Raw genomic sequence first — 26397 nt, 5'->3', positions numbered from 1 at the left:
CATGTGTGTGTCACTGTCCCCAGGCTGGAAAGAAGGGGCTGCAAAGCTGTGGGTCTGGAGAAGGTAGAGGGTTCTCCTGAGTCGACCATGACACTTGGCCTGTCACATCTGTGGGACAACTGACACGGCCCACAGCCCAGCCCTGGGCTCTGGACACCAGTCGGAAGGCCAGGCTGGGCCTAGGTCGAGGACCGCACACCCTGCCCTTGGCCCTGGAATGCGCTACTCAAGGGCCCATCCCGGGGCCCTTTCCTCCGTGCAGAGATCACCTAGATACAAACTTTATTTTCTCTCTGAGAAGCTGCGGACATTACAGCAAGCCCTGAGCCCTGAGGCTTAGGCCTTTGGGGCCTCCTCTGGGCTGAGGGCCTGCTGGGGCTGGGCCAGGGGCCAGGGCTGGATGTAGCAGCATGTGTGTGTGTGTGTGTGTGTGTGTGTGTGTGTGTGTGTGTGTGTCCAACACAGGGCCAGTCAGCTTGGCTGTCCAGAGTTACACAGCAACGAGTCCAGGGCTGCAGCAATGTGATGGATGGCTGGCCTTCCTGCGGAAAGGACGGTGCGGACAGGCTGGGTGCCCTTGCACAGTCCCCTGTGAGCAGAGTGGCCTGTGGCACTGGGAGGCTTGGGAGAGCTTTCCTGCCCCCACTACGGGGCACCAGGGCCACAGCTAGGGGTCCTGGGCATTGGGGCCTGGCTCCTGGAGCCCTGGAGGGGTCTCGAGGCACGAGGCCCCAGGGGAGGCTGGGTTACAGGGAGAGGGGTGGCTCTTCCTGTCTGGTCTTCGTCATCTTGATGGCCTCCTCATAGGAAGGCGGCGGCTCAGGGGCGTACAGGCTGTAGGCCGGAAGGGTTGTGGAGTCGAGGTCCAGCTCCCCGAAGGGCAGGGGTACCTGCATGCCCAGCCAGCACTGCACGGAGCTGTAGGCTGCAGGGATCCAGGATGGGTTTGTGGGGGTGGGCCTGGCCCTCACCGGTCCCCTGCCACCCCTGCAGGCGGGTGGGCCACCAGGAGAGGTGTGCCAGCACTCACAGGTCACAGTGCTGTGCGCTGGGCTGTCACTATCCACGGGAATGGCTGTCAGGTCGCAAGGCTCAGGGGCTGGCGGCAGGTGTGGCTGTGAGTGTGCCCGCTTCCGGAGGTGGCAGAACCGGACACAGCTGGCTGAGACTCCACAGAGCAGCAGCAGGAGGGCAGTGAGCAGGATAAGCCTGGGCAGGGAGGAGCAAGACCCCTACCGCTGGACTGCCCCCTGGTCTCTGGGCACCTGTTCCCCGGGGGCAGTCACAGCCCAGCTGCTCAAGACAAGGCAATGCACAGGATAAAAGAGAACCAGGACTGCCTCTCCAGGCCAGACACCTCATTCCTGGCCAGAGTTGGGCCTGAGGATCTGGCCTGCCCTGGCCTCCTGCTGCTGGGCCTGCTCTGGCCGCAAGTGGCCTTGGGTTCCTTTCCAGGACACACTGCCCTAGGCCAGCTACAGAGTCCCGTGCTCAGACCAATGACCATGTTCAAGGGGCCTCCCACAGGGACGAAGAGTGAGGGAATGGGAAATGGGCTACCAAGGGCAGTCAGTCAAGGGCCCAGGGGTGTCCCCAGCCATGAGGAACTCAGGCAGGACCCATGCCCGATGTTGCTTGGGTACTGGGGGAGGAACCTGGGATCCGTCTGCCTGGCTGCTGGAGGCCTCAGAACCTTCCTGCCAGGGGCCCAGGACAGGGCTGGTGACTCCTCAGCCGTGGAGGCAAGTGGGTGGGGGTCTGGTGGGACTGGCCCAGGGGAGGATCGTCGCACCCAGCTGCGCGCGGCGCCCTCCACTTACCCCACGTGCCACAGGCTGCTCCAGCGGGCCTGGGGCGGGCACCTGTGGGACGGCGGCACCTGGAGCCGGTGGGGAAAGGCCAGGCCCACCGTCCCGCCCAAGCCTCTCCGAGGGAGGACCCCGGGTCCCCCTAACCCCGCTCCCTCCCTCAGCCCAACCCTTCTCGCCGCCTCCCAGCTCCCCCGTCCCCGACTTACTGGTCCGAGGGATCGCAGCTGCCTTCCACGAAACCCAGCGCCACCTGCGGGGACACGGGTGAGCCCGGGCCAGGGCGCGCCGAGCGCAGACCCGCCCTGCGGTGCCGGAGCCGAGCACCCCGCGACCCACCTGCGGCAGCGGTAAGAGTGGCGGCAACAGCAGGAGCCCGCGGTCAGCCGGTGCCCGGGAGAACATGCTCAGCGGCGACAGAGGTAGCGAGCCCTGAGGCCAGGCGGCTATATGAGGGCCACGCCCCTGGGCCGCTCCCAGCGTAAACCCCTCCCACCCGAGACTACGTCCATTGGAGGATTGGCCTTGTAGCCACGCCCAGGTCCCCGCCCCCACCCTCCCCCCAAGATCAGCGGCGCCCTCTAGAGTCCCCGCCCCCCACAGGCAGGCCCTTGGCCACTTCAGGGCCCTGCCCACGCAATTCCCGCCCCATGGTCCGTCCCATAGATGTTTCCTTAGCATAGGGTCACGGGGTGGCGGGCAGTCTTGCCCTTCGGCGTCTTGCAGTCGGGCTCAGGGTGGACGGAGGCGTCCCATGGACAGTTGTGCTTGGGTGTGGCCTCGGAGGGTGGCGGCCACGCCTCTCACACACCCGGGTGCTCAAGATAAGGGTTGCAGCAGTCAAGACGCTGAGGCGTTCCAAGAGCATAGTTCAGCGACATTAATTGTGCACGCTCGCTGCCCTCTGCCCTCTGCTTATCCGTCGGGCGGTCAGGCTAAGGGAATTGGTCCGCATGGCAAGGGGCCTTGTCTGGGGAGGGAGGGAGAGGAAGCTGCCCTGCCTGTCTTCATTGCAATCAGGACACGTTCCTCAAACGTCTACCCCCTGGAGGGGAACTGACTGCAGCTCTTTGAGGGCAGGGCCTCCTCTGCTTGGGCTTCCCTGATAGCTCAGTTAGTAAAGGATTCGCCTCCAATGCAGGAGACCCTGGTTTGATCCCTGGGTAGGGAAGAGCCTTTGGCGAAGGGATAGGCGACCCACTCCAGTATTCTTGGGCTTCCTTTGTGGCTCAGCTGGTAAAGAATCTGCCCGCAATGTGGGAGACCTGGCTTCGATCCCTGGGTTGGGAAGATCCCCTGGAGAAGGGAAAGGCTACCCACTCCAGTATTGTGGCCTGGAGAATTCCGTGGACTGAATAGTCCATGGGGTTGCAAAGAGTCGGACACTACTGAGTGACTTTCATTTTCACCTCCTCAGCTTGACTCTATCCTGCCTGCACTTGCCAGGCCCGTTGCATGATCTCTGCCCAGGCTCTGTCCTGAAGCTGTCCCACGCCTCCGGGCTCTACGGTGGCCCCCAGCTCACCCTGCTCCAGCCAGGCTCCTGGCTCAGGAGTGGGAAGGAGAAGGATGGGCAGAAGTGCAGCCAGGATGCAGGAGTGCAGGCAGGATCTGGGCCAGTAAGCGCCAATGCCCGCTGGTTCTAAACCCCAAGAGCCAGGCCAGCATTTAGAAGAGAGGGGCCTACCCAAGGAGGAGGTGGGGCAGTGCCCTGCAGGGAGGACTCCTTTGGGGCCTGACCTGACTGCAGGACCTGGGTTTTTCTCCCATCTGGTGAGCAGCAGCCTGGTGAGGGTCTGCCCACTGGACAGAAGTCCCACAAAAGGCTGCTCTGCGGCCACTGTTGTGGGCTCAGGGTTAGGGAGAGGGCAGACTTCCAGATGCCAAGGGCACTGAAGAAGTAAGGTGAGGACTCCAGGCTGGTGTCCTGAGGCCTGTGCCCAGAAGCCCTGGATGTAGCTGGCCCTCCACTTCTGCCAGGGAGGGCTACATTTGGTCTCCTAGGGCTGGCACAGGCTGGCACAGGCTGGGCATGCTGTGCTGTACACAGGGGGCCTGGCTGGGTGAGCTCTGTGGGGACAGTGTCTACCCTGCCACACTCTAGAAGGCAGGCACTGGTGCAGGTACCGTTCTGAGCTCCCAGCAAGGTCTCATGCACTGGGAGAGGGGGCTTCTCCCTTGAAGAGCTGGTCAGGACCCAGAAGGCTGAGCCTGGGCTCACTTCAGAATAGTGGGAAACCAAACTGACAGGTGGGCCTCCCCCTGGACCCTGACTGGGCCATGAGGGAGGATGCAGTGAGGGCTCACTCCTTGCTTGGGGCCAGGGACTTGGGAAAGCAGGGGGCTAAGGGGCTGCCTGGACTTTGGAATCTGCAGCTCCCCCTGCTCGCCGGCCTCTCCAGCTGTGGGTTGGCCTCAATTCCACCCCAAACCCCCTCCAGCCATTTCCCCAGGGCTCAGGAAGCCCCTCTAGTTGTCCAGGCTGAGTTCATTGTTTTTTGGGCTGACGTGTGTGTGGGCGGGGGCAGCCCCCGAGGGCTCCTCCCCGTGGGCCCACCTGCTCACTGCAGCCCACACTGCAGGCATGGAGGCACAGATTCACACAGGGTTTATTGACAGGTCTGTGGGGGTAGCTGTTCCCCACCAGGACCTCGAAAGGCTGAGTGGGTGTTGGTGGGGCTGGGGACCCTTAGGACTCAGGCTGGGAGCAGGCTGTGGTTGGGACTGGCCTCTTGGCTGGTTCTGATGTGGAGCTGGGACGGGAGCTGAAGCCAGGACACCAGGAGTGCCCCTTGGGGCCATGCAGGAGGCTGCCCTTTTGAAACTGCCCAGGTCCCAGGCCCCTGGGTGGTTCGGCCTGGTAGACAGGCCAGGGGAGGGCTTCGAGGGTGGCAGGAAGATCAGGGGGCTCTGTGGAGAAACTCCTGTGGCCTCAGGGACCGGTCACCACCTGGGCTACAAAGAGGACCTTGTAGGTCTCCTTCACATCCCCCCTGAGCTGCAGCAGGGCCGATGCCAAGAGTGGGTGGTCCGGCTGGAAGGGGAGAGGTGGGAACAGAGGGGGATCCTCAGTCAGGGGGCGCAGCAGGCACGTGTTTTCTCTTGAGGGCACTGCCCACCTCACCCACCGAGGCCCCCCAGCCCTCTCCTGGGGGGGCGGGCTCCCAGGCACCCACATCAAAGTCGATGGGTGGTGTCCAGGAGATGCTGATGGCCTTGGTCTGGCCGCGCTCCACAGAGCCTCTGGAGGGCTCAATGGTGAAGCCCTTGTGCTGCAGGGCTGCGATGTTGTCCATGCTGAACTCAACAGTCTGCAGGCATTGGTGCCGTCAGCGGGCAGGTGACACAGCTCCCGGGAACAAGCAACCCTGCCCCAGGCCCTGACCAGCAGGCTGCCCACCCCTCAACTACAGAGAGACAAGGCCAACAGAGGCCCGAGCTGCCCGGGCAGTGGTGGCTGCAGAGGTACTAGGGAGGCCAGGGCAGTGCTGTGGTCACCTTCTTTGCGGACAGCTGGGTAGTCCGGATGCAGCCCACCTGCAGTTCTCGGGTGGCAGGTGGGGCCTGTGTGTCTGGGTCCAGCTGGGCGTAGTCCAAGGTCACCAGGATGGGCTTTAGCTCCTCAGCTTCTGGAGAGGGAGGGCCTGGTGGGGGTCTTGGGGGTGGGGGTACCACGGAGGGAGTGCGGGGGTGCCCAGGGTCAGGCAGGGATCCTCTGAGCAGGGCTGGCCCACTAGCCCTGCCCCCACCTGTGGTGGATGGGCCAGGAATGCCTGCCCTCCCTGCAGACTCCAAAGGTCATGTGTCCTCTTCTGCCACCTTGCCCACCTCGGGGCTCTCTGCCCTCAGAGGGCTCACCCTCTCTGTGCTCCAGGTCAAAGGCAGGGATCACGGTCAGGGACTCCACGGGCACGTCCAGGGGGTCTCCGCCCTCCACGAACATCATGTGCTCGCGGGCCGCGCCCTTCAGGAGGATGTGGTGGGACACTTTCTGGGGGCAGGAGCACAGCGGTTTGCAACCCTGCATGTGGGGCTCTGGGAGGGGGCGGGGCTGTGATGTGGGCCTGTGGGACCCCAGACATTGGTCTCTCCACCTGATGACCCCCAGCCTGATGTGGAGCCCCCCCAGGCACCAAGCTCCAATGTGGGGCCACTCAGGCAGCCAAAGGGCTTGGACAAGTGGACATGCGGGTGGGGAGGAGGGGTCCAGGCTGGGTCGGAGTCCTGCCTTTTCAAAGAGCACGACCTGCAGCCGGTCAGAGAAGTATAGGCTCTCGTGGTCTGGGCTGAAGGTCACAGTGAAGTCCTGAGCCTTGCCGGGCTCCATGACGCCCTCGACCGGGACCACGCTGAACACGCTCTGGCCACTGTAGTTCTGCGTGCCTGGGAGCAAGGTGGCCAGGCTGGTCCGGATCCCCCTGCAGCGCCTAGCACCCCCTGGCCCCCGCCTTCCACGGCCCACACGGTCCCCACAGCTGGCCAGCTCACCCACGACTTCCGTCCTCTGGTCAGGCGAGGCCAGGAACTGTGGCAGGCGGTGCTGGTCTCTGCTCCTGGAGGAGAGGCTGTCCAGCTGCATGGAGAACTTGATGGGCAGCGGGGAGTTGTTCTGCAGCTGCGGGGAGCAGGGCCAGGTCACTGGGGCAACTGGGCTGGCCAGCCGGGGAACAGGCTACTGCTGCCAGGTCTCAGCCCCCTCCTGCCCCTCCAGGCTCAGGCTAGCCTTCAGCTGAACCAGCATCCCACCCCAGTTCTCTCCTGCCTCCCCCTTTTCCCGGGAGAACGCCGCATCCCTCTGTAAAATATCCCATGGAATCGGGCCCAGGGGTCTGCTGTTAGAACCTGGACTAAGCTAAGTAAAGAAGCAGGGGTCCCACTGGCACCTTCAGCCCAAGGCCACCTCAGATGCGGGGGAACAGAAAAAGCCAGGCCTGCTTGCCTGCGTGGGGGTAGGAACCCACATGGCCCCTTGTGGGGGATGGCCCCCATCCCATGCAGAGGCCCTGGGGCAGAAAAATGGGAGCAGTGAGAAGGCCTGGGCAGCAGCGGAGGGGCAGAGGGAGGGGCATCCTCAGCACCCCCTCCCCACTGGCTAGAGGGGCCAGTGGAGTGACAGCTGCTGGGGGTGGTGGGGGAGGGGGTGGATCGGAGCGGCCTGCGACTCTGCTGGCTCTGTGACTGAGGCGGGGTGGACCCCTCCTAGGAACCTCTCCCAGGCGATGGGTGGCACCAGGCCCCACCACATGCTTTACCTTGAAGCCCAAGGAGACAGACTCTCTGGCGATCACGTAGCCCATGTTGAGGACATCACCTTCAATGGAGCACGTGATCGTGGACGCCACACCCGTGCCCATGAGGGCCAGGGAGAGCGTGCCTTTCTTGGTGATGATGTCCAGTATTTCTTGGGCCTGCAGAGACCACGTCCCTTAGCGTGAAAAAGACCCTGGCAGACGCAGGTGTGCGAGCTCTGTCTTGGAGCAGCTGGGTCAGGGCATGGGGGACCTGAGATGGCTGGGAGCTCCCTGGCCGCCACTTCCTCCTTCTTCCAGCGAGAGGCCAGGACCCAGGAGGACCAGTGGCTCCCAGGCCCAGAGTGCTGGATGGCATGCAGAGCAGGGAACAGGGCTGCAAAGGAGTTTGGGTGGGCTGGGACTCACCACAATACTCTCACGTGGGGAGAAGGACAGATCTAGGACCTGGGTCTCGCCAGAGGGCAATCTGATGGTGGGGTTCAGCAGGACGAAGGGGCCATCGGGGTTCAGCACGGAGTACTCCAGCTGAGGGCCCAGCGTCAAGGAGGGGGTGAGAATGGGGCCTCAGCCCTTCACAATCCCCTTCTCTCTCCCCCCCACCCCCTCACCCCCTGCCCCTGCTACAAGCTGCCTGGATGGCGTGGGCAGGATACGTCGAGATCCTCAGGGGAGATGTTCTGGATGGAGACCTTCTTTATGCCCCGGTGTCCTGAAATGGGGGGTCAGGTCACAGCCCCAGGCCTGGGGGTGGGTGTGGGAGCCCAGGTGAAAAGGGGTGTGCGTGGGGGCTGGGCTCCGATGGGTGGGGGTGTGCATGGGGGCTGGGCTGTGATCGGGACACACCTGCAGCAATGTCGCCGAAGTTAATGACAGTCTTGCCTTTGTCGGATGTCACCACAATAGACGGCGCCACTGCTGGACACCACAGCTCCAGGTACAGCGTGTTGTGGGGACTGGGAATGGCGGGGATTTGCTGAGGGTAGGGCAGGAACCATGTGCCCTGCCCTCCCATCCAGACCCTGAGCCGGCCCCACCGGGATCTGGGTGGCTGTTGGCAGGGAGAGTGACCACCCCACCCCACTGCCCAGAGCACGGCACCTGAAGCTCAGCGGTTCTGTCCCCTTCCTGTCTTTGGTGTCGCCGCTAGCAACAACACAGGGAACCACAAACTTGTCAAACTTCCCCTGGAAAGACCTGGTCAGGGAGGCCTGTGCCGACTGGTACTCTTGAGAGCTGGAACAGAACCGGCAAGGTGCACTCATGCCCTGTCCCACACTGCCCCCAGCACCTAGGAGGCTGTGCCCTGCCCTCCATGGAGGGATCTATAAGGCCACACCTGCTTCCCAGGGCCCTGGGCCGGAGGGTACGGGGCAGTGGGGGTGGCAGCCTGGGGGCCATGCTGTGGCCCAGGCTGTGGTTGTCACGGTTTTGTCTGACTTTTGCAGCCAGACTTTGTCTGGCTTTTGCATCCCTTCCCTGGTCCCTGTGGGGGCCTCTCCTCTCCCAGGGTACCCATCAAGCACCACCAGACAACCGAGTTCCTGGGGCCACAGCAAGGGTCCAGGGCTGACAAGTGGCTCCAGCCTGTCAGAGCTGCCCAGAGCTCATGTGGCAACTGGGGAGGCTGGGCTGCTGAGCTGGGAACATGGGGGTCAGGGGCTCAGCGTCCCCCAGCCCCTGGACTGAAAGTTTTCACAGGGACCCTGGGCCCAGGGGAACTGAGGTGAGCAGATACCCAGGACAGCAGAACCTGAGGGGCCTCAAGGCAGCTCCTGGTTCCAGCTGTGCCTGAAGCCAGCCACGCTCTGGACTTGCAGTCATAAGGCCCTGGAGCATAGGGGGACATCTCTGTGGGGCAGGAGGTGGGGGCAGCCTTCTCTCGGGCCCACCTGGATGCAAGGTCCTCCTTCTGCAGCTCCGGGGGCTGGGAGGCTGAGGCCCGGAGCAGCCGGTCTTGGTTCTGCAGCCGCAGCATGGAGAAAGATGGTCTCCGCTGGTCCTTCCTCTGGGTGACCGTCTCCTTTTGGGACTGCCAGGGGGAGGCTGGCTGTGGTGTTGCCCTTGGGACTCTGCTGAGCTGGCAGACTGTCCAGGGCAGGAACCCGGGACCCAGACCCCAAGTACCTCCTTAAGGGAGACCGATGACAGGTGCGGAGACCCCTGAGGGCTCATGCACCACCCCCAGTGTCTGTCTTCCCCATCAGGAAGGGGAGGCACAAGGTGAGGCAGAGGGCTGGCCAAAACGGGGGTTCCTGCCCTTGTTCCCTGCCCCCATGCCTCACTGCCCTCTGGCAGGCTGAAGGCATCTGCCCCTTCCTTCTGGGTGTGCTGTGATAGCAGGGGTGCTTGGACACCGAGGAGTAATGGCTGGGGGCCCCCGCATCTCCAGGGCAGCAGCAGGTGCACGGGGCTCTGGGTCATGACTGCCCAGCTGTATCGGATGCCCCTTCTGGGCAGGAGCCTGGGGCAGCTGCTTCTTCAGGCCTGAACTCCCTCAGGTTCACAGGCCCTTTGATGTTTTGTCTGTTCCCCTTCACTGTAAGCACAAGCCTCTGCTGAGCAGTACAGAGGACCTGGCCTACCCTCCCAGGCCACCCTGATGGACCAGGATCTGGGGCTCTTCCCTGCCTGGTGATGCTCTCAAGGGAGGAGGGAGGGCCTTTGCCAAGAAAAAGTGCTAACCTCTTAAAACACACCTAATGCTCCGTAAAGTGTTCCTAGGGCTCCTGCCCCCCAACCCTGGGCGCCCCCAATCTCAAGGCGGGGTGGGGGGTGTTTGTTCCCAAGCCTTTGTGCAAGGGCCTCGTACAAAGCGGGCAGCTCCAAGCCCCCCTGGCCCCCTCCCCACCACGCACCAATTTGACCTCAGCTTTTCTGCTCAGGGCCTGGAAGGCCTCCTGGTGGATCAGCTCGCTGGGCAGCACTGGCCGGAAGGCCACTCGGACCAGGCACCTCTGTGGGGGGAAAGGTTCATGCTCTCGGACATGTTGGGGTCTTAGCTTAGAAGAGCCCTCCTGGGAGGTCCTGCCTGATCTCTGTCCCTGGAAGCTGGGTGGCTGCAGGCATGATCACCAGGCCCCTCTCACCATGTCGGGGGAGGGTCCCTGTGATGGACCTGGCACACTGCCCACGGTGGGTAGCAGCCCACAGGGCATGAGTGAGAAGGGAAGGTTCATGTTCAGGCTCTGAGACCTGGGGGTGGTCCCTGCACCACCCATCTGTCCCCACGAGGGGAATGGCAGCCCACCCCCAGGATGACACTGGGCCCCACAAGGGCTCCCTCACCGTAGCCTCCCCCATGCTCAGCACAGCAAGGGAGTGAGGGGGAAGCTCTTAACAGCTGCAGTAACTCCCTTGGAGAAAAGAACCATTTCTTAAGCCTAATTTGCTCACTTTACTACGATGCGTTTCTGTGACTGCAGGGCCTGTATGTCCCTGCCCATCCTCACTCAGTTCCCTCACAGTGGCTGTCACCCCCACATATGAAGGCATGGAAGTAAGCTCAGAGATGCTGTGAGGGCCCCGGGGAGTCCCTGCCTTGAGGCCTGGCTCTTTCTGTTTCATCAGGAGGAGCAGAGGTGGGAAACCTTGTGCTCCTGGTGACCAGGTGCTGCGCAGCCTCTGTGACCATCTGCTGTGACATCCAGGGCTCTACACCCTCACTTGGTCTGAACTGATGGAGCCCCCAGCCAGGGGCCTGTGGGGTCAGATGCCTTTGGGTGCCCCGCTTCTGGGGCCAGGCTGGGCTGGGTAGAGGGCAGGAGGGCCCACTCAGCTCTGATGAGGATCCAGGTTGATCTCTACCATCTGTTGTCTGGTTGAACCACTGTGGTCCAGGGTGGGCAGAACCAGGCACCCCGGGGTGGCCTGCCCCCCCCCCCCAACAGCCCACCTGTGGGGCTCACACCTACCTTTCCTGGCCACACGGTGCCCACCAGGGGTGAGATGGTGATGGGCGAATCTGGGGGCAGCAGGAACTCAAAAGACGTGGGCCCCACGGGAAAAGCGTCCTCTGAGCCAATGCGGGGCACTGAGTGGGTCAGTGAGTTCATGCTCAGGTGGGAGTTGATGACGTACAGAGTGGCCACAGATGTGTCGTACAAGGAGGTGGCTGCAAACTTGATCTGGTTGTGGGACAGCTCCAGGGGCGGGTAGACACCCACGGCCCGGCATGCCAGCTTGAAGCACCTGGAAGTGACAGCATGAGGGGCTCAGCCAGGGGCTGAGCAAGGGGGCCTCCAACACAGGACGCCCAGGACCAGGACAGCAGGTGTCACAGGCTTTGTTTCCAACCCCATTCATGAGTTTTAGTCAATTTCCAAAATACCATTTACCCCTGTGCACATTTTTTATTACTCAAAAATGCTTCATTTTTTTATTTAGCTTTCTGACTCTCTGCTTATGCTTTCAATACTCTCACAACGATCTTCTGCTCCTCGATAAGGAAAGCGTGATCGATCCTGTCACGGACACATTTAGGACACATGGAACCACCATAGGCTCAGCTGACGTATTTCTTCGTTTCAGACAACCTCATGAGAACTTTAGGTCTCATAGCATGAACGCCTCTAAGTTGGCCTGGGCACACACCACATGTGGATTTTGTTGCCTTCCCAACCTTCTTGGTCTAAGTGTAAACAATTCTATTACCAGGGGTTCAGGACAGCCTGGTTTTGTTAGAGGTTGTATTGTAGGGCAGCCTACAACGGTATGTCAGATGCTGCACCATCCTGAATGCCTCTAGATGCTGTCCACTGAAGAGGCCCCTGTGCACATTTTAACTGGATAATTAAAATTTTAATCACAAGTTTAAACAGTTGCAATGGAAGTGTCTGATTTATTTCCTTAAATATTCAGTGATATTTAAAAGGGCTTCCCAGGTAACTCAGTGGTAAAGAATCTGCCTGGCAATGCAGGAGACACAAGAGACATGGGTTTGATTCCTGGGTTGGGAAGGTCCCCTGGAGAAGGAAATGGCCATCTACTCCAGGATTCTTGCCTGGAGAATCCCATGGACAGAGGAGCCTGGAGGGCTACAGTCCATGGAGTTGCAAGGAGCTGGACACGACTGAGCACAAACATATGCATGACATTTAAAAATAAAATGACAGAGCTTCCCTAGGTGTTCAGTGGCAAAGAATCCACCTGTCCACGCAGGAAATATGGGTTTGATCCCTGGTCCAGGAAGATCCCACATACTGTGGAGCAACGAGGTCCATGTGCCATAAGTATTTGAGCCTGTGCTTTAGAGCCCAGGATTTATTGAGATGTAATTGACACACAGCTCTGCATTAGCTTGAGGTGTGCAGCAAAATGATTTGACATATATACTGTGAAATGATATTCACAGTAAGTTTAGTGAAAATCCATCATCTCACATAGATACAAAATTAAAGAAATAAGTATTTTTTCCTTTGTGATGAGAATACTTAGGATTTACTCTCTTCCCTTTCCTGTATAACATACAAGCAGGGCTAATTATATTTAGCATGTTGAACATTACATCCTTAGTTGTTTGTTGTTGTTCAGTTGCTAAGTCATGTCTGACACTTTGCGACCCCATGGACTGCAGCAGGCCAAGCTCCTCTGTCCTCCACTATCTCCTGGAGTTTGCTCAAATTCATGTCCATTGAGTCGGTAATGCTATGTAACCATCCTCTCCTGCACGCTTCTCCTTTTGCCTTCAATCTTTCCCAGCATCAGGGTCTTTTCCAGTGAGTCGGGTGGCCAAAGAATTGGAGCTTCAGCTTCAGTATCAGTCCTTCCAATTAACATTCAGGGTAGATTTCCTTTCGGATTGATTGGTTTGATCTCTTTGCTGTCCAAGGAACTTTCAAGAGGCTTCTCCAGCACGACAGTTGAAAAGCATCAGTTCTTTGATGCTCAGCATTCTTTATGGTCCAGCTCTCACATCTGCACATGACTACTGGAACTATCAGAGCTTTGACTATATGGAACTTAATTGGCAAAATGATGTCTCTGCTTTTTACTACGCTGTCTAGGTTGGTCATAGTTTTTCTTCCAAGGAGCAACCAAGCAACTTTTAATTTCATGGCTGCAGTCACTGTCTTCAGTGATTTGGGAATTCAAGAGAATGTATCACTGCTTCCACTTTTTCCCCTTCTATTTGCCATGAGTGATGGGACCAGATGCCATGATCTTAGTTTTTTGAATGTTGAGTTACAAGACAGATTTTTCACTCTCTTTCACTTTCTTCAAGAGGCTCTTTAGTTCCTTTTCACTTTCTGTCGTTACAGTGGTATCATCTGGACATCTGAGATTGTTGATATTTCTCCTGGCAATCTTGATTCCAGCTTCCAAGTTGTCCAGCCCAGCATTTTGTATGACGTACTCTGCATACAGGTTAAATAAGCAGAGTGACAATATACAGCCTTGACGTACTCAATTTTCCCAATTTTGAACCATTCAGTTGTTTTGCGTCTGGTTCTGTTTCTTCTTGAGCCACATACAGGTTTCTCAGGAGACAGGTAAGGTGGTCTGGTATTCCCATGTCTTTAAGAATTTTCCAGTTTATGTTTTCCTGGAATTCCCTTGCTTTCTCTATGATCCAATGAATGCTGGCAATTTGATTTCTGGTTCCTTTGCCTTTTCTAAACTCAGCTTGCACATCCAGAAGTTCTTGGTTTACATACTGCTGAAGCCTAGCTTGATGGATTTTGAGCATAACCTTATGAGCATAAGAAATTAGTGCAACAATCTGGTTGTTTGAACATTCTTCAGCATTGCTCTTCTTTGGGGTTGGAATGAAAACTGACCTTTTCCAGTCTGGTGGCCACTGCTGAATTTTCCAAATTTGCTGATATATTGAATGCAGCACTTTAACAGCATCATCATTTAGGATTTGAAATAGCTCAGCTGGAATTCCATCACCTCCACCAGCTTTGTTTATAGTAATGCTTCCTAAGGCCAACTTGACTTCACACTTCATGATGTCCAGCTCTAGGTGACCACATCATCATGGTTATCCAGGTCATTAGGGCCTTTTTTGTATGATTCTTCTGTGTATTCTTGCCACCTCTTCTTAATATCTTCTGCTTCTGTTAGGTCCTTATTGTTTCTGTCCTTTGTTGTGCCCATCCTTGCAAGAAATGTGCCCTTGATATCTCCAATTTTCTTGAAGGGATCTCTAGTCTTTCCCATTCTATTGTTTTCCTCTATTTCTTTGCATTGTTCATTTAAGAAGGCCTTCTTATCTCTCCTTGCTATGCTTTGGAACTCTGCATTCAGTTGGGTATATCTTTCACTTTCTACTTTGCCTTTCGCTTCTCTTATTTTCTCAGCTATTTGTAAAGCCTCCTCAGACAACCACTTAGCCTTCTTGCATGTCTTTTTCTTTTGGATGGTTTTGGTCACTGCCTCCTGTGCAGTGTTACAAACCTCTGTCCATAGTTCTTCAGGCATGGTGTCTACCAGATCTAGTCCTTGAATCTATTTGTCACTTCCACTCTATAAACATAAGGGATTTGATTTAGGTCATACCTGAATGGACTAGTGGTTTTCCCTACTTTCTTAAATTTTTAAGTCTGAATTTTGCAATAAGGAGCTGATGATCTGCGCTAGTCAAAGCTATGTTTTTTTCCAGTAGTCATGTATGGATGTGAGAGTTGGACCATAAAGAAAGCTGAGCACTGAAGAATTGATGCTTTTCAACTGTAATGAAGAGTCTTGAGAGTCCCTTGGACTGCAAGGAGATCAAACCAGTCTGTCCTAAAGGAAATTAGTCCTGAATATTCTTTGGAAGGACTGATGCTCAAGCTGAAGCTCCAATACTTTGGCCACCTGATGCAAAGAACTGACTCATTTTGGAAAAGATCCTGATGCTGGGAAAGACTGAAGGCAGGAGGAGAAGGGGACAACAGAGGATGAGATGGTTGGATGGCATCACCGACTCAATGGACAAGAGTTTGAGCAAGCTCCGGGAGTTGGTGATAGACAGGGAAGCCTGGAGCCCTGCAGTCCATAGGGTCGTAAAGAGACAGACACGACTGAACTGAATTGAACTAATTGAGCCACAGTCAACTCCAGGCCTTGTTCTTGCTGATTGTATAGAGCTTCTCTATCTTCAGCTGAAAAGAATATAATCAATCTTATTTTGGTATTGACCATCTGGTGATATCCATGTGTAGAGACATCACTTGTGTTTTTGGAAAAGAGTGCTTCCTATTACCAGTGTGTTTGCTTGACAAAGTTCTGTTAGCCTTTTTCCTGCTTCATTTTGTACTCTAAGGCCAAACTTGCCTGTTGCTCCAGGTATCTCTTGATTTCCTACTTTTCCAATCTCCTGTGATGAAAAGGACATCTTTTTGGTGTGTGTTAGTTTTAGAAGGTCTGGTAGGGCTTCACAGAACTGGTCAACTTCAGCTTCTTTGGCATCAGTGTTTGAGGCATAGACTTGGATTACTGTGATGTTGAATGGTTTGCTTTGGAAACGAACCGAGATCATTCTGTCATTTTGGAGGTTGCACCCAAGTACTGTATTTCAGACTCTTGTTGACTGTGAGGGCTACTCCATTTCTTCTAAGGGATTCTTGCCCACTGTAGTAGATATAGTGGTCTTAGAATTAAATGTGTCCATTCCTATCCATTTTATTTCACTGATTCCTAAGATGTTGATGTTCATTCTTGCCATCTCCTGCTTGACCACATCCAATTTACCTTGATTCGTGGACCAAACATTCCCGGTTCCTATGCAATATCGTTCTTTACAGCATCCGACTTTACTTTCACCACTAGATACATCCACAGCAGAGTGTCATTTCCACTTTGGCTCAGCTGCTTCATTCTTTCTGGAGCTGTTTCTCTGCTCTTCCCCAGTAGCATATTGAACACCTTTGAATGTGGGGGCTCATCTTCTGGCATCATATCGTTTTGCCTTTGCATACAGTTCATGGGGTTTTCAGGGCAAGAATACTGGAGTGTTGCCATTCCCACCGCTGGTGGACCGCATTTTGTCAGAACTCTTCGCTTTGACGTGTCGTGGGTGGCCCTGCACGATGTGGCTCAGAGCTTCACTGGGTTACGCAAGCCCCGTTGCCATGACAAGGTTGTGATCATGAAGGGACATCCCTACTAGTTATTGTAACTGGAAGTTTCTATAAGAGGGTTTAAACTTTGCATTTGATTTCCCTCATAGTTGTTGGACTATTCAGATTTTCTCTTTTTCTCCCTGTCAGTTTTGGTAAGTTTTTGTTTTTTAGAAAATTGTCCATTATATCCAAACTGTCACATTAACTGGTGTAATGTTGTTCATAACATTTTTTTTAACCTTTCTGATATTTGTAGGCTCTGTGACGTGTCCCCTTTCATACCTGAGATTGGCAATTTGTGTTTTTTTCCCCCTCTCTTTAAAAAAATCTTGATTGGTCTTGCTAAGAGTAATGAGTTTACTAATTTCTAGAACAAACTCTTAGTTTTATTGTTTTCTCTTTTGGATATTTGATTCATTTCACTCGCTGATTTACACTGTTATCTTTATTACATTCTTTCCTTCTACTTTCTTTGGGTTTAATTTGCTGTGCTCTCTTCCCAGTTCTTGAAACAGAAGGTTAAATAATTGATTTTGCACACTCTCTCCTCTTCTTTATATGCATTTGGAGCTAGAAACTTCCTGCTAAGCACTACTTTTGGTGGTTCACCAGCCCTCCAACTTAACATGTCCATAGTCAAATCCTTAGATGTGTTCACGTGTTCAGGTACTCCCAGCGAGTTGGGGGGAAAAGCAGAAGCAAGATGTAGATTGCTATGTGGAGTCTGACACCACCCATGTGACCGATGTGGGGTGTCACACCCCCCCCTCCCGACCCTGGCCACCTGCGGCTCCCCTGGTGTTAGTGCTGAAGTCCCACATCCTGGGAACCCCTTTTTCCTGGACAGCCTGACCTGGCTGGTCACCCTGCATTTACATAAATTTAGGTCTCCTGCATGCAGGCAGATTCTTTACTGTCTGAGCCACCAGGGAAGCCCCAGGAATACATACAAACAATAAATATGCCATTAGGAAGTGAAAGTCAGACACCCAGAAATTGGAAGGACCCTGCGGATTCTGGCAGTGGGAGGCTCTGGGGAGGGAGGAGGTCCGCACGTCGCTTGCTGCAAGCAGACCGTCTATTTCTGTAACGAAGGGAAACTGGAGGCAAACATGATAAAAATGTAAGAGCCACTATTGTGGGTGGAGGGTACAGCAAGCTGGCTCTGGAATCTTCTGAAAACAGAAGGGAGGGCTTAGAGGAGGTGGCTCTAAGGAAGTCGCTGACCCCGACATACTGAAGAGGGCACCCCAGAGCCATGAAGGAGGGAAGTGTGAACTGGGCTCTCACAGCTGAGAAGCTACCATTTGCAAAAATGAGCAGTGGGAAAGGACCCAGATCAAACCATAAATAAAGCTGTTAAAAGAGAAAAAGGGAACAGAATAAATACAATTCATATAGACAGTAAAACACACCAGAGAGATGTGCCCACAGAGAGTTGAAAATTGCAATGTGATCATTCAAAGTGAGCTTAACAGACTTGAGAAAATAATCCAACATATGAAAAAACAGATCAGAATCTCAAGAAGTCAGAAGTGAGGGATTAAAATTTAGGAAAGGGGACTTCCCCAGCAGTCTGGTGGTTAGGACTCTGTGCTTCCAATGCAGGAAGAGTTGGATCCCTGGTTGAGGGGCTAAGATCCCACAGACTGTGTGGTATGGCCAAAATAAAAAAACCCACAAACGACTCAGGAAAGGATTATAAATAAAAGAAATATAGAAACAGAAACTCAGAAGGGAGCCATGAATAAAGAAACACGGAAGATAATTCTTTAAGAGAAAGAAGAGATAAGTGTGGAAATATTTAAAAAAATGATGAGGGACCTCCTTGGTGGTCCAGTGGATAAGACTTCAGGCTCCCAGAGCGGGCGGCCCGGGTGCCACCCCTGGTAAGGGGGCTGGATCCCACACGCCGCAAGTAAAGATCGTGCGTGCCATAATGAAGATTGAAGATCCCACATACTACAACGAAGGATATTTGGGCCAGAGTGAGGAAAGCAGGAGAGACTCCATCTTAAAGACAGGATGTAAACTGGGCCTGAAGCCTGCCCAAGAGTGAGGAAAACTGTTGCTAATGAAAACCAGGTCTCCTGGAGACTTCCCTCCTTACAGATGGCAAACAGAGTTTGTAGTTGAGGTCAGGCTGCCCCTGTTAGGTTAACCATGTAGACATTCCCCCTTGATGTATACTCATTGTCTCTCCCCACTTTAACCTTAATTGTTTGTTCTCCTAGCACATACTTGTTGTAAAGCTCAGTCATATACAACAAAGAGGTTGTTAACACGTAACCAGTCATGTGGTGGTGGTGGTGGGGGTAATAAAACTGGGCCTCTCAGAAACATCAGGGTACTTGTTGGGAACTGATTCCTCTTGGACCCGCTGGTGTAATAAACCATACTCCCCTGTCCTGAGTGTCCTCTGAGGTGTGTTTGAGACTCCGGATTCCACAACAAGCCCAAATAATAAAGAAACTGTATTTTTAAAATGATGGAAAGGATCCAAGAAAAAGTGGCAAAAGTGAACAAAGCCAAGACAAGTCATTATATTTACTTCAGGAGGCTCCCAGGAGGAAAACCAAAGGACAAGAATAAAGCAAATGTTTTAAGTTTTAAGACTAAAATTCTAGGAAGTGTTCCTGAAATTTAAAAAAAAAGATTTGAAAAGCACCATGTACCTGAGAAAATCAGTTGATAACAACCAACACAAAGTGTGTTCTTATAAAATTACTGGATTTTAGATAAGAAGCTGTTGTTCAGTCACACAGTCGTGTCTGACTCTTTACAACCCCAAGGACTGCAGCAGACCAGGCTGCCCTGTCCTTCACCATCTCCCAGAGTTTGCTCAAACTCACATCCATTGAGTCGACGATGCCATCCAACCATCTCATCGTCTGCTATCCCTTCTCCTCTTGCCCTCAATCTTTCCCAGCATCAGGGTCTTTTCCAATGAGTCCGTTCTTCGCATCAGGTGGCCAAAGGATTGGAGCTTCAGCTTCAGCATCAGTCCTTCCAATGAACATTCAGGATTGATTTCCTTTAGGGTTGACTGGTTTGACCTCCTTAATATCCAAAAGACTCTCTAAAGTCTTATCCAGCACCATAGTTCGAAAGCATCAATTCTTCAGTGCTCAGTCTTCTTTACATTCCAACTCTCATATCCATACCTGACCAGTGGAAAAAACAGTGCTTTGATGATAGGGACCTTTGTCGACAAAGTGATATCTCTGCTTTTTACTAGGCTGTCTAGGTTTGTCATAGCTTTTCTCCCAAGGAGCAAACATCTTTTAATTTCATGGCTGCAATCAGCATCCACAATGATTTTGGAGCCCAAGAAAAATGAAATCTGTCACTGTTTCCATTTTTTTCCCCATCCCACTCCAGTACTCTTGCCTGGAAAATCCCATGGATGAAGGAGCCTGGTGGGCTGCAGTCCATGGGGTCGCGAAGAGTTGGACACACTGAGCGACTTCACTTTCACTTTCATACATTGGAGAAGGAAACGGCAACCCACTCCAGTGTTCTTGCCAGGAGAATCCCAGGGACGGGGGAGCCTGGTGGGTTGCCGTCTCTGGGTTCGCACAGAGTTGGACATGACTGAAGCGACTTAGCAGCAGCAGCAGCAGCAGAGTTTTGCCAAGAGAATGCACTGGTCATAGCAAACACCCTCTTCCAACAACACAAGAGAAGACTCTACACATGGACATCATGAGATGGTCATCACCAAAATCAGATTGATTATATTCTTTGCAGCCAAAGATGGAGAAGCTCTATACAGTCAGCAAAAACAAGACTGGGAGCTGACTGTGGCTCAGATCATGAACTCCTTATTGCCAAATTCAGACTTAAATTGAAGAAAGTAGGGAAAACCACTAGACCATTCAGGTATGACCTAAATCAAATCCCTTATGATTATACAGTGGAAGTGAGAAATAGATTTAAGGGACTAGATCTGATAGACAGAGTGCCTGATGAAGTATGGATGGAGGTTCGTGACATTGTACAGGAGACAGGGATCAAGACCATCCCCATGGAAATGAAATGCCAAAAAGCAAAAGGGCTGTCTGGGGAGGCCTTACAAATAGCTGTGAAAAGAAGAGAAATGAAAAGCACAGGAGAAAAGGAAAGATATAAGCATCTGAATGCAGAGTTCCAAAGAATAGCAAGAAGAGATAAGAAAGCCTTCCTCAGTGATCAGTGCAAATAAATAGAGGAAAACAACAGAATGGGAAAGACTAGAGAGCTCTTCAAGAAAATTAGAGATACCAAGGGAACATTTCATGCAAAGATGGGCTTGATAAAGGACAGAAATAGTATGGATGTAACAGAAGCAGAAGATAGTAAGAAGAGGTGGCAAGAATACACAGAAGAACTGTACAAAAAAGATCTTCATGACCAAGATAATCATGATGGTGTGATCACTCACCTAGAGCCAGACATCCTGGAATGTGAAGTCAAGTGGGCCTTAGAAAGCATCACTACAAACAAAGCTAGTGGAGGTGATGGAATTCCAGTTGAGCTCTTTCAAATCCTGAAAGATGATGCTGTGAAAGTGCTGCACTCAATATGCCAGCAAATTTGGAAAACTCAGCAGTGGCCACAGGACTGGAAAAGGTCAGTTTTCATTCCAATCCCAAAGAAAGGCAATGCCAAAGAATGCTCAAACTACCTCACAATTGCACTCATCTCACATGCTAGTAAAGTAATGCTCAAAATCCAACAAGCCAGGCTTCAGCAATACATGAACTGTGAACTTCAAGCTGGTTTTAGAAAAGGCAGAGGAACCAGTGATCAAATTGCCAACATCCGCTGGATCATCAAAAAAGCAAGAGAGTTCCAGAAAAGCATCTATTTCTGCTTTATTCACTATGCCAAAGCCTTTGACTGTGTGGATCACAATAAACTGTGGAAAATTCTGAAAGAGATGGGAACACCAGGCCACCTGACCTGCCTCTTGAGAAACCTATATGCAGGTCAGGAAGCAACAGTTAGAACTGGACATGGAACAACAGACTGGTTCCAAATAGGAAAAGGAGTACATCAAGGCTGTATATTGTCACCCTGCTTATTTAACTTATATGCAGAGTACATCATGAGAAACGCTGGGCTGGAAGAAGCACAAGCTGGAATCAAGATTGCCAGGAGAAATATCGATAACCTCAGATATGTAGATGACACCACTCATATGGCAGAAAGTGAAGAGGAACTCAAAAGCCTCTTGATGAAAGTGAAAGTGGAGAGTGAAAAAGTTGGCTTAAAGCTCAACATTCAGAAAACGAAGATCATGGCATCTGGTCCCATCACTTCATGGGAAATAGATGGAGAAACAGTGGAAACAGTGTCAGACTTTGGTTTTTTGGGCTCCAAAATCACTGCAGATGGTGATTGCAGCCATGAAATTAAAAGACGCTTACTCCTTGGAAGGAAAGTTATGACGAACCCAGATAGCATATTCAAAAGCAAAGACATTACTTTGCCAACAAAGGTCCGTCTCGTCAAGGCTATGGTTTTTCCAGTGGTCATGTATGGATGTGAGAGTTGGACTGTGAAGAAAGTGAGTGCTGAAGAATTGATGCCTTTGAACTGTGGTGTTGGAGAAGACTCTTGAGAGTCCCTTGGACTGCAAGGAGATCCAACCAGTCCATTCTGAAGGACATCAGCCCTGGGTGTTCTTTGGAAGGAATGATGCTAAAGCTGAAACTCCAGTACTTTGGCCACCTCATGAAGAGTTGACTCATTGGAAAAGACCTTGATGCTGGGAGGGATTGAGGGCAGGAGGAGAAGGGGACGACAGAGGATGAGATGACTGGATGGCATCACTGACTTGATGGACGTGAGTTGAGTGAACTCCGGGAGTTGGTGATGGACAGGGAGGCCTGGCGAGCTGCAGTTCATGGGGTCGCAAAGAGTCGGACACGACTGAGTGACCGAACTGAACTGAACTGATTTGCCATGAAGTGATGGGACTGAATGCCATGATTTTAGTTTTTTGACTGTTGAATTTCAAGCCAGCTTTTTCACGTTCCTCTTTCACTTTCATCAAGAGGCTCTTTAGTTTCTGTTTGTTTTCTGACATTAGGGTGGTGTCATTTGCATATCTGAGATTACTGATATTTCTCCTGGCAATCTTGATTCTAGCTTGAGCTTCATCCAGCCTGCCATTTTGAATGATGTACTCTGCATGAGCAGGGTGACAATATACAGCCTTGATGTACTTCTTTCCTAATTTTGAACCAGTCCATTATTCCATGTCTGGTTCTTTACTTCTTGACTTGCATACAGGTTTCTTAGGAGGCAAGTAACGTGGTCTGGTCTCCTCTCTCTTTAAGAATTTTCCACAGTTTGTTGCGATCCACACAGTCAAAGGCTTTAGTCAATGAAGCAGAAGTAGATGTTTTTCTGGAATTCCCTTGATTTCTCTATGAAGAAGTAGGTCCCTTAAATACTGGGTTGCCATCAGACTTGTACAGACACATTTTATTCCAGAAGAGAGTGGATACGCTAATGTGTTAGTATTTAAGGTACTCAGGAAATAAAAGGTTTTTTCAGGTAAATAGACTTTCAGGTGTAAAGGCTGTGCAGAGTTTCCCCAGTTTGGGGGGTGGGCTCTGCCCTCTGCTACTGTCTCAGTGATGCCGCTGGAGTGACTGGAAGCCCTTTAGCTTCATGCTGTATCTCACACCTGATGCAATGATTCATCAAAGTAAAACATAAATGCACAAGTAAGATGTAAATTTGTAAAAGTTTTATAAGAAACCTTTGTGACTTTAGGTTAGGGAAAAAAATTCTTAGATATGATACCAAACTCAAGATCCAAAAACAAAAAGTTGATAAAGGGGACTTGTTATTCAGTCAGTCATGTCCAACTCTTTACAACCCCATGGACTGCAGCACGCCAGGCTTCCCTGTCCTTTATCATTTCCCGGAGTTTGCTCAAACTCATTTCCATTGAGTCAGTGATGCCATCCAACCCTCTCATCCTCTGTCAGCCCCTTCTCCTCTTTCCCTCCCTTCTCCTCTTTCCCTCAGTCTTTCCCAGCAGCAAGGTCTTTTCCAGTGAGTTGGCGCTTCACTTCAGGTGGCCTAAGTATTGGAGCTTTAGCTTCAGCATCAGTCCTTCCAATGAATATTCAGGACTGATTTTCTTTGGGATTGACTGGTTTTATCTCCTTGCAGTCCAAAGGACTCTCAAGAGTCTTCTCCAACACCACAGCTCAAAAGCATCAATTCTTTGGCATTCAGCCTTCTTTACATCCAGCTCCTCATATGGCTGCTGGAAAAGCCATAGCTTTGACTATATGGACTTTTGTTGGCAAAGTAATGTCTCTATTTTTTAATATGTTGTCTAGGTTTGTCATAGCTTCTTTTCCAAGAAGGAAGCGTCTTTTAATTGTGTGGCTGCAGTCACCATCTGCAATGATTTTGGAGCCCAAGAAAATAAAGTCGCTCACTGTTTCCATTGTTTCTGCATCTATTTGCCATGAAGTGATGGGACCAGATGTTATGATTTTTGTGTTTTGAATGTTGAGTTTTAAGCCAGCTTTTTCACTCTCCTCTGTCACCTTCATCAAGAGGCTCTTTAGTTCCTCTTCGCTTTCTGCCATAAGGGTAGTGTCATCTGTATATTGAGGCAATCTTGATTCCAGCTTGTGCTTCATCCAGTCCAGCATTTTGCATGATGTATGAGATCAAACCAGTCAATCCTAAAGGAAATCAGTCCTGAATATTCATTGGATGGACTGATGCTGAAGCTGAAGCTCCAATACTTTGGGCACCTGATGCGAAGAACTGACTCACTGGAAAAGACCCTGATGCTGGGAAAGATTGAAGGCAGGAGGAGAAGGGGCAACAGACAAACTGAACTGAACTCTGCATATAAGTTTAATAAGCAGGGTGAAAATATACAGTCTTGATGTATTTCTTTCCCAATCACTCAAAGTTAAAAATTTTTGCTTTACGAGAAGACAGTGTGAAGAGATTGAGACAAGCCACCAGGGAAATTTTTTGCAAATCTGACAAGAAACTTCTATCAGAGTATATAAATAACACTCAAAACTCCATAAAAACCCTGATTTTAAAAAATAGACAAAAGACCTAAAAATACTTCTCACTAAAAAGATACACGGATGGCAAATAAGCTCCAAGCTGTCAGTCGTTGGAAACACGAGTTAGTGAGACACTGTCACACACCTCTGAGGATGCCTCTCCATCCAGCAGACAAGGAAACCTGACATTACCCACAGCTGGAAGGGGTGCAGCAGCCAGACACCCGGACGTTATGGGGGAGAACATAAAATTGAAAAGAAACTGACGCTGTGACCTGGCAACTCCCCTCCTAGACACTAAGCAATGGGCGATGAGAACTCGGGCTTACACAGAAACCTGCTGGGGACCTGTGCCAAACTCAGTGTCCTTCGCAGGTGGGCTGCACGGACACGTCTCCAGCAGCTGGGGGCTGTGGCGGAGGGCCTAGGGGAGGGGAGGCAGAACGCGGGCTTTAGAGCCCTGGCATCCAGGTAGGGGTGGGGCGATTCAGCTCAGTCTTCAAGGTAGAGCCAACAGGCCTTACTGATGACTTAGCTGTGCAAGTGGAGGTAAGGAGTCAGGACGGGGTCATGCTGTGGCCGGTGCTCAGGCGGCAGTGCTGGGCACGGGTCCAGCTCTCAGGTCTGGGAGCCCATGGGCAGCCATGCTCTGTGGGGGGCAGTGGGGTGGGGGTGTGTGTGCCACTGGGTCTCTCTGGACTCCCGATCACTGCTTTATTCCCTGAGGCCTCACAGTTTTACCATTGCTAGCCTTTCCAAGGTGGCTCTTGGATAAGCTTTTGGAAATTTCAATTTATTTGTAGATAGTTCTTGAAGAAAATTAAATACTCATTCAATCGACAGACATCTAAGGAGCTTCTGCCATAGGCTGGAGCCCATTCTGGGCACTGAGATTATTTTTCAACCACCCTTTCTCATGGGGCTATTTTCCAGAGGCTGAGAGTTGTGAACAAGCCCAAGAGGGGCCCAGCCCAGGATGGGTCACTAGAGCTGAGGGGAAAGGCGGGTGGTGGGGCTGCAGCTGGGCAGAGCCTGTACCTGGGTTTCCTCCAGGGGTTCTCGCTCTGCACTGGCTCCTTAAAATCACCACCTGTGTAGACCCCTTCCAGCTTCCCCTCAGCCACTCACCTGGCCGGAGGGTGCTAACCCTCCCTCCACCCCATGCCCCAGGGCTGCCAGGCCCCCAGCCAGGACCAAAGAGCAGACAGGAGAGGAAGAGAAGGAGGGGACAGGTGGGCTGGCTCCACGAGGGGTTGGCCTGACACCAGGAGGGTGTCCCAGCATGTTCCTCCCTGGAGGCTGATGATTGAGAATCAGCAAGAGCTGGCCCTCGTGCCAGACCCTGTCGTCCAGTCCATTTCCCCCTGCTCCCTGCCTTCTCAGCCCCAGTTCTCAGGGTGGACACGGAGGCCGGGGACCAGCCCATCACACAGTGCTTAAGGGCAGGTGGGGCTTGTGCCCAGGGGATGCTCTGCACACTCATGCATGCTCACAGGTGCATGCACACATGTGCACATCTCACACACCTGCAAGGTGGGCCTGGACCCAGGTGTGCAGACCTAGGTCAGAGCTCTCTGAGGTTGGTACTGCCGCCCAGCCCTGTAGTCAGCCTGGCTAGCCAGGGGCTGCCACTCCCAGCTGGCTGCCCAGGCCCTGCACTCCTGTCAGGCTCACCGATTAATCTCTGACTTGCAGATGAGCTCAAAGTTGTACTCCTTGGCCTTGGTGGGCTGAAAGATCACATCGAGCTGTAGCGTTTCCAGTGGCAGGATTGTCCCGAACCCATCGTTGGGCTGGATGTCCACAAACTGGCAAAAGGAAGACCATGGATGGCAAAGCGAAAATGAGGTGACCTTCCAGGGAGTGCCACGGGGAGCAACGTGGATGGGAGTGTGGCAGAGCACAAACAAATGTGTGTCTGGTGACATGTGTGTAAATGCATTACGTGGGTGTGAGTCTGTCTCTGTGTATGTGATCATGTGTGCAAGTGAGAGGGTGGTGTGTTTATGTGTGTCTGCATGCATGTGAGCACAGGTATGTGTGTCTATGTGTGTATGAGTGTGTGTGCATGCATGTGAGCACAGGTGTATGAGGCTGTGTATGGAGTGTGTACATGCGTGTGAACACAGTTGTGAGTATATGAGTGTGTGCATATGAGAACACATGTATGAGTGTGTATGAGTGCATACATGAATGTGAGCATAGGTGTATGTGAGTATATATATGTGTGCATGCATGTGAGCACAGG

At 52.5% G+C, this 26397-nt stretch overlaps 2 protein-coding genes and 1 pseudogene across 10 annotated transcripts in view; all 3 read right to left on the bottom strand.

Annotated features, from left to right (window-relative positions):
• Positions 1–265: 265 nt before the first annotated feature.
• On the bottom strand, positions 266–4305 carry TMEM52 (transmembrane protein 52). Of its 2 annotated transcripts, XM_061383017.1 has the most exons (5): positions 2148–4305; positions 2018–2061; positions 1821–1862; positions 1031–1209; positions 266–925 (listed from the first exon to the last, which is right to left on the bottom strand). In XM_061383017.1, exons 1-5 carry the CDS (start codon positions 2487–2489, stop codon positions 747–749), a joined length of 786 nt encoding a protein of 261 aa, XP_061239001.1. In that variant the 5' UTR covers positions 2490–4305; the 3' UTR covers positions 266–746. The 2 variants fall into 2 exon arrangements, with proteins under 2 accessions (XP_061239001.1, XP_061239002.1); XM_061383018.1 differs by lacking the exon at positions 1821–1862.
• Positions 4306–4393: 88 nt separating this feature from the next.
• The window catches only part of CFAP74 (cilia and flagella associated protein 74), an 89887-nt gene continuing 67883 nt past the window's right edge, over positions 4394–26397 (bottom strand). For 3 of the 8 annotated variants that reach the window (XM_061383009.1, XM_061383010.1, XM_061383016.1), the window contains 14 exons: positions 25824–25957; positions 10972–11248; positions 9916–10014; positions 8950–9089; positions 8159–8293; positions 7904–8013; positions 7714–7769; positions 7466–7585; positions 7061–7216; positions 6297–6423; positions 5667–6191; positions 5307–5437; positions 4985–5119; positions 4394–4842 (listed from right to left, as the gene is read on the bottom strand). In XM_061383009.1, coding sequence (XP_061238993.1) covers positions 4741–4842; positions 4985–5119; positions 5307–5437; positions 5667–6191; positions 6297–6423; positions 7061–7216; positions 7466–7585; positions 7714–7769; positions 7904–8013; positions 8159–8293; positions 8950–9089; positions 9916–10014; positions 10972–11248; positions 25824–25957 — 2247 coding nt within the window. In that variant the 3' untranslated portion in view covers positions 4394–4740. Of the gene's footprint in view, positions 4843–4984; positions 5120–5306; positions 5464–5557; positions 6192–6296; positions 6424–7060; positions 7217–7465; positions 7586–7713; positions 7770–7903; positions 8014–8158; positions 8294–8949; positions 9090–9915; positions 10015–10971; positions 11249–25823; positions 25958–26397 lie in introns of those variants that run through there. The other 5 variants (XM_061383012.1, XM_061383014.1, XM_061383011.1 and 2 more) reach the window with 5 other exon arrangements.
• LOC133227927 (large ribosomal subunit protein eL34-like) lies at positions 11257–18953 on the bottom strand (annotated as a pseudogene).

This window comes from Bos javanicus, chromosome 16 (assembly GCF_032452875.1).
Source record: "Bos javanicus breed banteng chromosome 16, ARS-OSU_banteng_1.0, whole genome shotgun sequence".
Lineage (NCBI taxonomy): Eukaryota > Metazoa > Chordata > Mammalia > Artiodactyla > Bovidae > Bos > Bos javanicus.
This window is presented reverse-complemented; position numbering and strand designations above follow the sequence as displayed.

Excerpts from the sequence above, each read along its gene's own strand:
- TMEM52 (XM_061383017.1), bottom strand. The coding sequence starts at position 2,489 with ATGCTAAGGAAACATCTATGGGACGGACCATGGGGCGGGAATTGCGTG. Across the intron at positions 1,863-2,017 it reads AGCTGCGATCCCTCGGACCA|GTGCCCGCCCCAGGCCCGCT; the intron begins GTAAGTCGGGGA and ends GCCGTCCCACAG. Across the intron at positions 1,210-1,820 it reads AGCAGCCTGTGGCACGTGGG|GCTTATCCTGCTCACTGCCC; the intron begins GTAAGTGGAGGG and ends CTCCCTGCCCAG.